This window comes from Oncorhynchus clarkii, chromosome 3 (assembly GCF_045791955.1).
Source record: "Oncorhynchus clarkii lewisi isolate Uvic-CL-2024 chromosome 3, UVic_Ocla_1.0, whole genome shotgun sequence".
Taxonomy (NCBI): domain Eukaryota; kingdom Metazoa; phylum Chordata; class Actinopteri; order Salmoniformes; family Salmonidae; genus Oncorhynchus; species Oncorhynchus clarkii.
Window position 1 is genome coordinate 770,555 of NC_092149.1, and position 16,641 is coordinate 787,195.

The 16,641-nt window shown below is 45.5% G+C and overlaps 1 protein-coding gene across 1 annotated transcript in view; it reads right to left on the reverse strand.

Annotated features, from left to right (window-relative positions):
- Positions 1-1,096: 1,096 nt before the first annotated feature.
- The window catches only part of LOC139405607 (low-density lipoprotein receptor class A domain-containing protein 4-like), a 35,118-nt gene continuing 19,573 nt past the window's right edge, over positions 1,097-16,641 (reverse strand). The window contains exons 2-4 of the mRNA XM_071148015.1: positions 9,427-9,581; positions 7,995-8,045; positions 1,097-2,324 (exon numbers count right to left, since the gene is read on the reverse strand). Coding sequence (XP_071004116.1) covers positions 1,806-2,324; positions 7,995-8,045; positions 9,427-9,581 — 725 coding nt within the window. The 3' untranslated portion in view covers positions 1,097-1,805. The remainder of the gene's footprint in view (positions 2,325-7,994; positions 8,046-9,426; positions 9,582-16,641) is intronic.

Genomic DNA, 16,641 nt, shown 5'->3' on the forward strand with positions numbered 1-16,641 from the left:
TTTAGTTGTATCAAGTAGATAATGTTGTGTTTAGTTGTAGCATGGTGATAAGGTTGTGTTTAGTTGTAGCATGGTGATAATGTTGTGTTTAGTTGTAGCATGGTGATAATGTTGTGTTTAGTTGTATCAGGATGATAATGTTGTGTTTAGTTGTAGCATGATGATAATGTTGTGTCTAGTTGTAGCAGGATGATAATGTTGTGTTTAGTTGTAGCAGGCTGATAATGTTGTGTTTAGTTGTAGCAGGTCAATAATGTTGTGTTTAGCTGTATCAGGTCGATAATGTTGTGTTTAGTTGTAGCAGGTTGATAATGTTGTGTTTAGTTGTAGCAGGTCGATAATGGTGTGTTTAGTTGTAGCAGGCTGATAATATTGTGTTTAGTTGTAGCAGGTTGATAATGTTGTGTTTAGTTGTATCAGGTCGGTAATGTTGTGTTTAGTTGTAGCAGGATGATAATGTTGTGTTTAGTTGTAGCATGATGATAATGTTGTGTCTAGTTGTAGCAGGATGATAATGTTGTGTTTAGTTGTAGCAGGCTGATAATGTTGTGTTTAGTTGTAGCAGGCTGATAATGTTGTGTTTAGTTGTATCAGGATGATAATGTTGTGTTTAGTTGTAGCATGGTGATAATGTTGTGTTTAGTTGTAGCATGGTGATAATGTTGTGTTTAGTTGTATCAGGTAGATAATGTTGTGTTTAGTTGTAGCATGGTGATAATGTTGTGTTTAGTTGTAGCATGGTGATAATGTTGTGTTTAGTTGTATCAAGTAGATAATGTTGTGTTTAGTTGTAGCATGGTGATAAGGTTGTGTTTAGTTGTATCAGGTAGATAATGTTGTGTTTAGTTGTAGCATGGTGATAATGTTGTGTTTAGTTGTAGCATGGTGATAATGTTGTGTTTAGTTGTATCAGGTAGATAATGTTGTGTTTAGTTGTAGCATGGTGATAATGTTGTGTTTAGTTGTAGCATGGTGATAATGTTGTGTTTAGTTGTAGCATGGTGATAATGTTGTGTTTAGTTGTATCAGGATGATAATGTTGTGTTTAGTTGTAGCATGATGATAATGTTGTGTCTAGTTGTAGGAGGATGATAATGTTGTGTTTAGTTGTAGCAGGCTGATAATGTTGTGTTTAGTTGTAGCAGGTCGATAATGTTGTGTTTAGCTGTATCAGGTCGATAATGTTGTGTTTAGTTGTAGCAGGTTGATAATGTTGTGTTTAGTTGTAGCAGGTCGATAATGTTGTGTTTAGTTGTAGCAGGTTGATAATGTTATTTTAGTTGTATCAGGTCGGTAATGTTGTGTTTAGTTGTAGCAGGTTGATAATGTTGTGTTTAGTTGTAGCAGGTCGATAATGATGTGTTTAATTGTAGCAGGTCGATAATGCTGTGTTTAGTTGTAGCATGTTGATAATGCTGTGTTTAGTTGTAGCAGGTCGATAATGTTTTGTTTAGTTGTAGCAGGATGATAATGTTGTGTTTAGTTGTAGCATGATGATAATGTTGTGTTTAGTTGTAGCAGGCTGATAATGCTGTGTTTAGTTGTAGCAGGTTGATAATGTTGTGTTTAGTTGTAGCAGGTTGATAATGTTGTGTTTAGTTGTAGCAGGTCGATAATGTTGTGTTTAGTTGTAGCAGGTCGATAATGTTGTGTTTAGTTGTAGCAGGTTGATAATGTTGTGTTTAGCAGTAGCAGGTTGATAATGTTGTGTTTAGTTGTGCATCCTGGGAGTGTCTGTCCATATAGATTGGCCACACCTCTTTACAGGGGGGAGGAGTCTAAGACAGCTTAGTCCCTCATCCATCTCACCTCAGCTCCTCCCCTTTCCTGGCCTTGGCAGGTATTGTGCTTTCTGATTGGCCCTGCTGGCTGGTCCCACTCTCGGTCCAGGTCCTGAGAGGGTTACTGCTGTGCGGGTGGTGAAAAAAGTGACCAATCACCTCGCAATATGCCGGAGGCGGGCGTTCCATGCGTCCGTGGCTGCTGCTATTGGCTACGCTGATACCAGAGTTACTGCTGGGTGGTCTCGGCCCCCCCCCCCCTCCACTGTGCATGTCTATCACTTCACTGTGGAAGATGGTTCTATTGGGGGGGGCCCTGACCGACTCCCTGTTTAACTCCAACTGCTGCTCTGGGTCCCTCAGCTGTAAGGTGCAGGGGCCCTGGTAGGGCGGGGGCTCCTCTCCGTCAGACAGGGAGATGGTGGGGGGAAGGTGGATGTCGTGGGTCAGGTGGGGGTAGGTGGGCTGGAAGCGACTGAAACGATCCCGGTACATAAAGGAGGGGGCTGTGAACCTCTCCCTGGCCTGGGGCACATACACCACCTAGACACAGAGATAGAGAGAGGGTTAGATAGTTATACCACCTAGACACAGAGATAGAGAGAGGGTTAGATAGTTACACCACCTAGACACAGAGATAGATAGAGGGTTAGATAGTTACACCACCTAGACACAGAGATAGATAGAGGGTTAGATAGATACACCACCTAGACACAGACAGAAACACCACCTAGTCCTAGACACAGACAGATAGACAGAAACACCACCTAGTCCTAGACACAGACAGAAACGCCACAAAGTCCTAGACACAGACAGAAACACCACCTAGTCCTAGACACAGACAGATAGACAGAAACACCACAAAGTCCTAGACACAGACAGATGCACCACCTAGTCCTAGACACAGACAGAAACACCACAAAGTCCTACATACAGACAGAAACACCACCTAGTCCTAGACACAGACAGACAGACAGACCACATAGTCCTAGACACAGACAGAAACATCACAAAGTCCTACATACAGACAGAAACACCACAAAGTCCTAGACACAGACAGATACACCACCTAGTCCTAGACAGAGACACCACCTAGATCCAGTGGGATCCATTACTAAACAGATTGGATCCAGTGGCTCCATTACTAAACAGATTGGATCCAGTGGCTCCATTACTAAACAGATTGGATCCAGTGGGTCCATTCCTAAACAGACTGGATCCAGTGGGATCCATTACTAAACAGATTGGATCCAGTGGGATCCATTACTAAACAGATTGGATCCAGTGGGGTCCATCACTAAACAGATTGGATACAGTGGCTCCATTACTAAAAAGATTGGATCCAGTGGGATCCATTACTAAACAGATTGGATCCAGTGGGATCCATTACTAAACAGATTGGATCCAGTGGGATCCATTACTAAACAGATTGGATCCAATGGGGTCCATTACTAAACAGATTGGATCCAGTGGGGTCCATTACTAAACAGATTGGATCCAGTGGGATCCATTACTAAACAGATTGGATCCAGTGGGGTCCATTACTAAACAGATTGGATCCAGTGGGGTCCATTACTAAACAGATTGGATCTAATGGGGTCCATTACTAAACAGATTGGATCCAGTGGGGTCCATTACTAAACAGATTGGATCCATTACTAAACAGATTGGATCCAGTGGGGTCCATCACTAAACAGATTGGATCCAGTGGGGTCCATTACTAAACAGATTGGATCCATTACTAAACAGATTGGATCCAGTGGGATCCATTACTAAACAGATTGGATCCAGTGGGGTCCATTACTAAACAGATTGGATCCAGTGGGGTCCATTACTAAACAGATTGGATCCAGTGGGGTCCATTACTAAACAGATTGGATCCAGTGGGGTCCATTACTAAACAGATTGGATCCATTACTAAACAGATTGGATCCAGTGGGGTCCATTACTAAACAGATTGGATCCAGTGGGGTCCATTACTAAACAGATTGGATCCATTACTAAACAGATTGGATCCAGTGGGGTCCATTACTAAACAGATTGGATCCATTACTAAACAGATTGGATCCAGTGGGTCCATTACTAAACAGATTGGATCCAGTGGGGTCCGTTACTAAACAGATTGGATCCAGTGGGGTCCATTACTAAACAGATTGGATCCAGTGGGGTCCATTACTAAACAGATTGGATCCAGTGGGATCCATTATTAAACAGATTGGATCCAGTGGGGTCCATTACTAAACAGATTGGATCCAGTGGGGTCCATTACTAAACAGATTGGATCCAGTGGGGTCCATTACTAAACAGATTGGGTCCAATGGGGTCCATTACTAAACAGATTGGATCCAGTGGGGTCCATTACTAAACAGATTGGATCCAGTGGGGTCCATTACTAAACAGATTGGATCCATTACTAAACAGATTGGATCCAGTGGGGTCCATTACTAAACAGATTGGATCCAGTGGGGTCCATTACTAAACAGATTGGATCCATTACTAAACAGATTGGATCCAGTGGGTCCATTACTAAACAGATTGGATCCAGTGGGGTCCATTACTAAACAGATTGGATCCAGTGGGGTCCATTACTAAACAGATTGGATCCATTACTAAACAGATTGGATCCAGTGGGGTCCATTACTAAACAGATTGGATCCAGTGGGATCCATTACTAAACAGATTGGATCCATTACTAAACAGATTGGAGCCAGTGGGGTCCATTACTAAACAGATTGGATCCATTACTAAACAGATTGGATCCAGTGGGATCCATTACTAAACAGATTGGATCCATTACTAAACAGATTGGATCCAGTGGGGTCCATCACTAAACAGATTGGATCCATTTCTAAACAGATTGGATCCAGTGGGTCCATTACTAAACAGATTGGATCCAGTGGGGTCCATTACTAAACAGACTGCATCCATTACTAAACAGATTGGATCCAGTGGCTCCATTACTAAACAGATTGGATCCAAAGGGATCCATTACTAAACGGATTGGTTCCAGTGGGATCCATTACTAAACAGATTGGATCCAGTGGGATCCATTACTAAACAGATTGGATCCAGTGGGTCCATTACTAAACAGATTGGATCCAGTGGGGTCCATTACTAAACAGATTGGATCCAGTGGGATCCATTACTAAACAGATTGGATCCATTACTAAACAGATTGGAGCCAGTGGGGTCCATTACTAAACAGATTGGATCCATTACTAAACAGATTGGATCCAGTGGGATCCATTACTAAACAGATTGGATCCATTACTAAACAGATTGGATCCAGTGGGGTCCATCACTAAACAGATTGGATCCATTTCTAAACAGATTGGATCCAGTGGGTCCATTACTAAACAGATTGGATCCAGTGGGGTCCATTACTAAACAGACTGCATCCATTACTAAACAGATTGGATCCAGTGGCTCCATTACTAAACAGATTGGATCCAGTGGGATCCATTACTAAACAGATTGGTTCCAGTGGGATCCATTACTAAACAGATTGGATCCAGTGGGATCCATTACTAAACAGATTGGATCCAGTGGGTCCATTACTAAACAGATTGGATCCAGTGGGGTCCATTACTAAACAGATTAGATCCAGTGGGGTCCATTACTAAACAGATTGGATCCAGTGGGATCCATTACTAAACAGATTGGATCCAGTGGGGTCCATTACTAAACAGATTGGATCCAGTGGGATCCATTACTAAACAGATTGGATCCAGTGGGGTCCATTACTAAACAGATTGGATCCAGTGGGGTCCATTACTAAACAGATTGGATCCAATGGGGTCCATTACTAAACAGATTGGATCCAGTGGGGTCCATTACTAAACAGATTGGATCCAGTGGGGTCCATTACTAAACAGATTGGATCTAATGGGGTCCATTACTAAACAGATTGGATCCAGTGGGGTCCATTACTAAACAGATTGGATCCATTACTAAACAGATTGGATCCAGTGGGGTCCATCACTAAACAGATTGGATCCAGTGGGGTCCATTACTAAACAGATTGGATCCAGTGGGATCCATTACTAAACAGATTGGATCCATTACTAAACAGATTGGAGCCAGTGGGGTCCATTACTAAACAGATTGGATCCATTACTAAACATATTGGATCCAGTGGGATCCATTACTAAACAGATTGGATCCATTACTAAACAGATTGGATCCAGTGGGGTCCATCACTAAACAGATTGGATCCATTTCTAAACAGATTGGATCCAGTGGGTCCATTACTAAACAGATTGGATCCAGTGGGGTCCATTACTAAACAGACTGGATCCATTACTAAACAGATTGGATCCAGTGGCTCCATTACTAAACAGATTGGATCCAAAGGGATCCATTACTAAACGGATTGGTTCCAGTGGGATCCATTACTAAACAGATTGGATCCAGTGGGATCCATTACTAAACAGATTGGATCCAGTGGGTCCATTACTAAACAGATTGGATCCAGTGGGGTCCATTACTAAACAGATTGGATCCAGTGGGATCCATTACTAAACAGATTGGATCCATTACTAAACAGATTGGAGCCAGTGGGGTCCATTACTAAACAGATTGGATCCATTACTAAACAGATTGGATCCAGTGGGATCCATTACTAAACAGATTGGATCCATTACTAAACAGATTGGATCCAGTGGGGTCCATCACTAAACAGATTGGATCCATTTCTAAACAGATTGGATCCAGTGGGGTCCATTACTAAACAGACTGCATCCATTACTAAACAGATTGGATCCAGTGGCTCCATTACTAAACAGATTGGATCCAGTGGGATCCATTACTAAACAGATTGGTTCCAGTGGGATCCATTACTAAACAGATTGGATCCAGTGGGATCCATTACTAAACAGATTGGATCCAGTGGGTCCATTACTAAACAGATTGGATCCAGTGGGGTCCATTACTAAACAGATTAGATCCAGTGGGGTCCATTACTAAACAGATTGGATCCAGTGGGATCCATTACTAAACAGATTGGATCTAGTGGGGTCCATTACTAAACAGATTGGATCCAGTGGGATCCATTACTAAACAGATTGGATCCAGTGGGGTCCATTACTAAACAGATTGGATCCAGTGGGGTCCATTACTAAACAGATTGGATCCAATGGGGTCCATTACTAAACAGATTGGATCCAGTGGGGTCCATTACTAAACAGATTGGATCCAGTGGGGTCCATTACTAAACAGATTGGATCTAATGGGGTCCATTACTAAACAGATTGGATCCAGTGGGGTCCATTACTAAACAGATTGGATCCATTACTAAACAGATTGGATCCAGTGGGGTCCATCACTAAACAGATTGGATCCAGTGGGGTCCATTACTAAACAGATTGGATCCATTACTAAACAGATTGGATCCAGTGGGGTCCATTACTAAACAGATTGGATCCAGTGGGGTCCATTACTAAACAGATTGGATCCAGTGGGATCCATTACTAAACAGATTGGATCCATTACTAAACAGATTGGATCCAGTGGGTCCATTACTAAACAGATTGGATCCAGTGGGGTCCATTACTAAACAGATTGGATCCAGTGGGGCCCATTACTAAACAGATTGGATCCATTACTAAACAGATTGGATCCAGTGGGGTCCATTACTAAACAGATTGGATCCAGTGGGGTCCATTACTAAACAGATTGGATCCAGTGGGGTCCATCACTAAACAGATTGGATCCAGTGGGATCCATTACTAAACAGATTGGATCCATTACTAAACAGATTGGATCCAGTGGGTCCATTACTAAACAGATTGGATCCATTACTAAACAGATTGGATCCAGTGGGATCCATTACTAAACAGATTGGATCCAGTGGGGTCCATTACTAAACAGATTGGATCCAGTGGGGTCCATCACTAAACAGATTTGATCCAGTGGGATCCATTACTAAACAGATTGGATCCATTACTAAACAGATTGGATCCAGTGGGTCCATTACTAAACAGATTGGATCCATTACTAAACAGATTGGATCCAGTGGGGTCCATTACTAAACAGATTGGATCCAGTGGGGTCCATCACTAAACAGATTGGATCCAGTGGGGTCCATCACTAAACAGACTGATGTCAGTGACTACCAAGTAGACCTGTCTCTCTCCTCCGCTGCACACACACACACACACACACACACACACACCCACCCACCCACCCACCCACCCACCCACCCTTGGTTTTTACCTCGGAGGCACCTTGTCGAGAGCCGCTGTCCGGCGGCCAGAGACACACGTCCTGATGACAGAAAGAGACAGTCTGAACATTTGACCTGTGGAGGAAACCATTAACCTAACGGCCATATTGGTCTGCTTCACTCAGCAATATATGTTAAAACAAGAACCAGCTCCAATCTGGTGAACTGGGTCAGCTGTCTAGACAGGTGTCTGGTGAACAGGGTCAGGTGTCTAGACAGGTGAACAGGGCCAGGTGTCTGGTGAACAGGGTCAGCTGTCTAGACAGGTGAACAGGGTCAGCTGTCTAGACAGGTGAACAGGGTCAGCTGTCTAGACAGGTGAACAGGGTCAGCTGTCTAGACAGGTGTCTGGTACAGGGTCAGCTGTCTAGACAGGTGTCTGGTGAACAGGGGCAGCTGTCTAGACAGGTGTCAGGTGAACAGGGTCAGCTGTCTAGACAGGTGTCAGGTGAACAGGGTCAGCTGTCTAGACAGGTGTCAGGTGAACAGGGTCAGCTGTCTAGACAGGTGTCTGGTGAATTACACATGAAGAGGGAAGAGGTGTCTGGAGGACTGGGTATATATGCATGCAAACACAGGCACACACACGCACGCACGTACACACACAAATCACAGGAGCTTGGTGGTACCTTAATTGGGGAGGACAGGCTGGTTGTAATGACTGGAGCAGAATGGGTGGAATGGTATCAGGCACATCACTGTTTCCATGGTTTCCAGGGGTTTGATGCCATTCCATTTCCTCTGTTCCGTTATTAAGAGCCATCCTCCCCTCAGCAACTTCCACTGACACACACACACGGTACTGACCTGCTGTAGGTGTTGTGCTTGCCTCCGGGCCTGGCTCTGTCTGGTCGTAAAGGAGCAGGCAGACACACACACACACACGGTACTGACCTGCTGTAGGTGTTGTGCTTGCCTCCGGGCCTGGCTCTGCCTGGTCGTAAAGGAGCAAGCAGACACACACACACACACTGTACTGACCTGCTGTAGGTGTTGTGCTTGCCTCCGGGCCTGGCTCTGTCTGGTCGTACAGGAGCAGGCAGACACACACACACACTGTACTGACCTGCTGTAGGTGTTGTGCTTGCCTCCGGGCCTGGCTCTGTCTGGTCGTAAAGGAGCAGGCAGACACACACACACACACACACTGTACTGACCTGCTGTAGGTGTTGTGCTTGCCTCCGGGCCTGGCTCTGCCTGGTCGTAAAGGAGCAGGCAGACACACACACACACACACACACACGGTACTGACCTGCTGTAGGTGTTGTGCTTGCCTCCGGGCCTGGCTCTGTCTGGTCGTAAAGGAGCAGGCAGACACACACACACACGGTACTGACCTGCTGTAGGTGTTGTGCTTGCCTCCGGGCCTGGCTCTGTCTGGTCGTAAAGGAGCAGGCAGACACACACACACACGGTACTGACCTGCTGTAGGTGTTGTGCTTGCCTCCGGGCCTGGCTCTGTCTGGTCGTAAAGGAGCAGGCAGACAGCTTGTAGTGGTTCAACAGACAGCCAATCACCAGCAGCATTACAGTCATCAGGACCAGGATGATGAGGATCTGAGCAGACTCCAGGGCAGCTGGAGGACAGAGAGGAGAGACACGGAGAGAAAGACAACATGTTGGAGGATCTGAGCAGACTCCAGGACAGCTGGAGGACAGAGAGGAGAGACACGGATGAGAAAGACAACAGGTTGGAGGATCTGAGCAGACTCCAGGACAGCTAGAGGACAGAGAGGAGAGACACGGAGAGAAAGACAACAGGTTGGAGGATCTGAGCAGACTCCAGGACAGCTGGAGGACAGAGAGGAGAGACACGGAGAGAAAGACAACAGGTTGGAGGATCTGAGCAGACTCCAGGACAGCTGGAGGACAGAGAGGAGAGACACAGAGAGAAAGACAACAGGTTGGAGGATCTGAGCAGACTCCAGGACAGCTGGAGGACAGAGAGGAGAGACACGGAGAGAAAGACAACAGGTTGGAGGATCTGAGCAGACTCCAGGACAGCTGGAGGACAGAGAGGAGAGACACGGAGAGAAAGACAACAGGTTGGAGGATCTGAGCAGACTCCAGGACAGCTGGAGGACAGAGAGGAGAGACACGGAGAGAAAGACAACAGGTTGGAGGATCTGAGCAGACTCCAGGACAGCTGGAGGACAGAGAGGAGAGACACGGAGAGAAAGACAACAGGTTTCAACATCCACAATACAGTACCGTTTCGGGCAGCAGGTAGCCTAGTGGTTAGAGGGGGGAGGCAGGTAGCCTAGTGGTTAGAGGAGGAGACAGGTAGTTTAGTGGTTAGAGGGGGGAGGCAGGTAGTCTAGTGGTTAGAGGGGGGGAGGCAGGTAGCCTAGTGGTTAGAGGAGGAGGCAGGTAGTTTAGTGGTTAGAGGAGGAGGCAGGTAGTTTAGTGGTTAGAGGAGGAGGCAGGTAGTTTAGTGGTTAGAGGAGGAGGCAGGTAGTTTAGTGGTTAGAGGGGGGAGGCAAGTAGTCTAGTGGTTGGAGGGGGGAGGCAGGTAGTCTAGTGGTTAGAGGAGGGAGGCAGGTAGCCTAGTGGTTAGAGGGGGCGGGGCAGGTAGTCTAGTGGTTAGAGGGGTGAGGCAGGTAGCCTTGTGGTTAGAGGAGGAGGCAGGTAGTCTAGTGGTTAGAGGGGGTGAGGCAGGTAGTCTAGTTGTTAGAGGGGGGGGGGGCAGGTAGTCTAGTGGTTAGAGGGGGTGAGGCAGGTAGCCTAGTGGTTAGAGGAGGAGGCAGGTAGCCTAGTGGTTAGAGGAGGAGGCAGGTAATTTAGTGGTTAGAGGAGGAGGCAGGTAGTTTAGTGGTTAGAGGAGGGGGCAGGTAGTCTAGTGGTTAGAGGGGGCGGGGCAGGTAGTCTAGTGGTTAGAGGGGGGGGGGGGGGGGGGGGGCAGGTAGCCTAGCCTAGTGGTTAGAGGGGGCGGGGCAGGTAGCCTAGTGGTTAGAGGGGGGGGGGGGGGGGGGGGGGGGGGGGGCGGTAGTCTAGTGGTTAGAGGGGGTGAGGCAGGTAGCCTAGTGGTTAGAGGAGGAGGCAGGTAGTTTAGTGGTTAGAGGAGGAGGCAGGTAGTTTAGTGGTTAGAGGAGGAGGCAGGTAGTCTAGTGGTTAGAGGGGGCGGGGCAGGTAGTCTAGTGGTTAGAGGGGGGGGGGGGGGCAGGTAGCCTAGTGGTTAGAGGGGGCGGGGCAGGTAGTCTAGTGGTTAGAGCGTTGGACGAGGAACCGAAAGGTTGCAAGATGGATGTTGGATGACGGCATTAAGAAAGCATATATTTGGGATGATGTGTTGTTTTTCCATTCCCCCACCAGGTGGAAGCAGAGGTCAACATGTGAAGCTCATCCAGAGACTCAGAGAGCTTTAGTCTTCAGGCTACACAGACAGGACCACTATAGACAGGACCACTATAGACCACTATAGACAGGACCACTATAGACCACTACAGACAGGACCACTATAGACCACTATAGACAGGACCACTATAGACAATACCACTACAGACAATACCACTACAGACAGGACCACAATAGACCACTACAGACAATACCACTACAGACAGGACCACTACAGACAGGACCACTACAGACAGGACCACAATAGACCACTACAGACAATACCACTACAGACAATACCACTACAGACAGGACCACTACAGACAGGACCACAATAGACCACTACAGACAATACCACTACAGACAGGACCACTACAGACAGGACCACTACAGACAGGACCACTACAGACCACTAAAGACAGGACCACTAGAGACAGGACCACTATAGACAGGACCACTATAGACCACCACAGACAGGACCACCACAGACAGGACCACTATAAACAATATCACTATAGACAATACCACTACAGACAGGACCACTATAGACAGGACCACTATAAACAATACCACTATAGACAATACCACTACAGACAGGACCACTATAGACAGGACCACTATAGACAGGACCACTATAGACCACTACAGACAGGACCACTATAGACAGGACCACTATAAACAATACCACTATAGACAATACCACTACAGACAGGACCACTATAGACAGGACCACTATAAACAATACCACTATAGACAATACCACTACAGACAGGACCACTATAGACAGGACCACTATAGACAGGACCACTATAGACCACTACAGACAGGACCACTATAGACAGGACCACTATAGACCACTACAGACAGGACCACTATAGACAGGACCACTATAGACAGGACCACTATAGACCACTACAGACAGGACCACTACAGACAGGACCACTATAGACAGGACCACTACAGACATGACCACTACAGACAGGACCACTACAGACAGGACCACTACAGACAGGACCACTACAGACAGGACCACTATAGACAGGACCACTATAGACCACTACAGACAGGACCACTACAGACATGACCACTACAGACAGGACCACTATAGACAGGACCACTACAGACAGGACCACTACAGACAGGACCACTACAGACAGGACCACTACAGACAGGACCACTACAGACAGGACCACTATAGACCACTACAGACAGGACCACTATAGACCACTACAGACAGGACCACTATAGACAGGACCACTATAGACCACTACAGACAGGACCACTATAGACCACTACAGACAGGACCACTACAGACAGGACCACTATAGACAGGACCACTATAGACCACTACAGACAGGACCACTATAGACAGGACCAATATAGACAGGACCACTATAGACAGGACCACTATAGACCACTACAGACAGGACCACTACAGACAACTACAGACAGGACCACTACAGACAGGACCACTATAGACCACTACAGACAGGACCACTACAGACAGGACCACTACAGACAGGACCACTACAGACAGGACCACTATAGACCACTACAGACAGGACCACTATAGACCACTACAGACAGGACCACTATAGACCACTACAGACAGGACCACTACAGACAGGACCACTACAGACAGGACCACTATAGACCACTACAGACAGGACCACTATAGACAGGACCACTACAGACAGGACCACTATAGACAATACCACTACAGAAAGGACCACTATAGACCACTACAGACAGGACCACTACAGACAGGACCACTATAGACAATACCACTACAGACAGGACCACTATAGACCACTACAGACAGGACCACTATAGACCACTACAGACAGGACCACTACAGACAGGACCACTATAGACAGGACCACTATAGACCACTAGAGACAGGACCATTATAGACCACTACAGACAGAACCACTATAGACCACTACAGACAGGACCACTATAGACAGGACCACTATAGACAATACCACTATAGACAGGACCACTATAGACAAGACCACTATAGACAGGACCACTATAGACAATACCACTATAGACAGGACCACTACAGACAGGACCACTATAGACAGGACCACTACAGACAGGCGCACTATAAGACATGACCACTATAGACAGGACCACTATAGACCACTACAGACAGGACCACTATAGACAGGACCACTACAGACAGGACCACTATAGACAATACCACTATAGACAGGACCACTATAGACATGACCACTATAGACAGGACCACTATAGACAGGACCACTATAGACAGGACCACTACAAAACATGACCACTATAGACAGGACCATTATAGACAGGACCACTATAGCCATGACCACTATAGACATGACCACTATAGACATGACCACTATAGACAGGACCACTATAGACAGGACCACTACAAAACATGACCACTATAGACAGGACCACTATAGACAATACCACTATAGACAGGACCACTATAGACAGGACCAATATAGACAGGACCACTATAGACAGGACCACTATAGACCATTATAGACAGGACCACTATAGACAGGACCACTATAAACATGACCACTATAGACAGGACCACTATAGACAGGACCACTATAGACAGGACCACTATAGACAGGACCACTATAGACAGGACCACTACAAAACATGACCACTATAGACAGGACCACTATAGCCATGACCACTATAGCCATGACCACTATAGCCATGACCACTATAGACAGGACCACTATAGACATGACCACTATAGACAGGACCACTATAGACAGGACCACTATAGACCACTACAGACAGGACCACTACAGACAGGACCACTATAGACAATACCACTACAGACAGGACCACTATAGACCACTACAGACAGGAACACTACAGACAGGACCACTATAGACAATACCACTACAGACAGGACCACTATAGACCACTAAAGACAGGACCACTACAGACAGGACCACTATAGACAATACCACTACAGACAAGACCACTACAGACAGGACCACTATAGACCACTACAGACAGGACCACTATAGACCACTACAGACAGGACCACTACAGACAGAACCACTATAGACCACTAGAGACAGGACCACTATAGACCACTACAGACAGGACCACTACAGACAGGACCACTATAGACAGGACCACTATAGGCCACTAGAGACAGGACTACTATAGACCACTATAGACAGGACCACTATAGACAGGGCCACTATAGACCACTACAGACAGGACCACTATAGACCACTACAGACAGGACCACTATAGACAGGACCACTATAGACAGGACCACTATAGACAATACCACTACAGACAGGACCACTATAGACAGGACCACTACAGACAGGACCACTATAGACAGGACCACTATAGACAATACCACTATAGACAATACCACTATAGACAGGACCACTATAGACAGGACCACTATAGACAATACCACTGAAGACAGACTCACTGGTAAAAGAGAGTAACACCTGTAGACAGACTCACTGGTAAAGAGAGTAGTAACACCAGACTCACTGGTAAAGAGAGTAGTAACACCTGTAGACAGACTCACTGGTAAAGAGAGTAGTAACACCTGTAGACAGACTCACTGGTAAAGAGAGTAGTAACACCTGTAGACAGACTCACTGGTAAAGAGAGTAGTAACACCTGTAGACAGACTCACTGGTAAAGAGAGTAGTAACACCTGTAGACAGACTCACTGGTAAAGAGAGTAGCAACACCTGCAGACAGACTCACTGGTAAAGAGAGTAGTAACACCTGTAGACAGACTCACTGGTAAAGAGAGTAGTAACACCTGTAGACAGACTCACTGGTAAAGAGAGTAGCAACACCTGTAGACAGACTCACTGGTAAAGAGAGTAGTAACACCTGCAGACAGGCTCACTGGTAAAGAGAGTAGTAACACCTGTAGACAGACTCACTGGTAAAGACCTGTAGACAGACTCACTGGTAAAGAGAGTAGCAACACCTGTAGACAGACTCACTGGTAAAGAGAGTAGTAACACCTGTAGACAGACTCACTGGTAAAGACCTGTAGACAGACTCACTGGTAAAGACCTGTAGACAGACTCACTGGTAAAGACCTGTAGACAGACTCACTGGTAAAGACCTGTAGACAGACTCACTGGTAAAGAGAGTAGCAACACCTGTACTACTACTGATACTACTACTGACACTAATACTACTACTGCTACTACTGCTACTACTACTACTACAACTGCTACTACTACTGATACTGCTACTACTACTGCTACTACTACTGATACTACTACTACTACTGATACTACAACTGCTACTACTACTACTACTACTGATACTACTACAGCTGCTACTACCACTACAACTGCTACTAATATATCACTAGCCACTTTAAACAATGCTACCTTATATAAATGTTACTTACCCTACATTATTCATCTCATACGCATACGTATATACTGTACTCTATATCATCGACGGTATCCTTATGTAATACATGTATCACTAGCCACTTTATACTATACTATGCCACTTTGTTTACATACTCATCTCATTTGTACATACTGTACCCGATACCATCTACTGTATCTTGCCTATGCTGCTCTGTACCATCACTCATTCATATATCCTTATGTACATATTCTTTATCCCCTTACACTGTGTACAAGACAGTAGTTTTGGAATTGTTAGTTAGATTACTTGTTATTACTGCATTGTCGGAACTAGAAGCACAAGCATTTCGCTACACTCGCATTAACATCTGCTAACCATGTGTATGTGACAAATAAAATTTGATTTGATTTGACACTACTACAACTGCTACTACTACTACTGATACTACTACTACTACTGATACTACTACTACAACTGCTACTACTACTACTGATACTGCTACTACTACTGATACTGATACTACTACTGATACTACTACTACTGCTACTACAACTGCTACTACTACTGATACTGCTACTACTACTACTACTACAACTGCTACTACTACAACTGCTACTACTACTGATACTACTACTACTACTGATACTACTACTGATACTGCTAAAACTGCTACTACTACTACTGATACTGCTACTACTACTGATACTACTACTACTACTACTGTAACTGCTACTACTGATACTACTACTGATACTACTACAACTGCTACTACTACTACTACTACTACTACTACTACTACTACTGCTGCTACTACTACTACTGCTATTGATACTACTGCTAGTACTACTGAAGTACTAGTACTGTCAAAATATTTTATCTTGTCTAACTATATTATCTTGTCTAACTATTCTATCTTGTCTAACT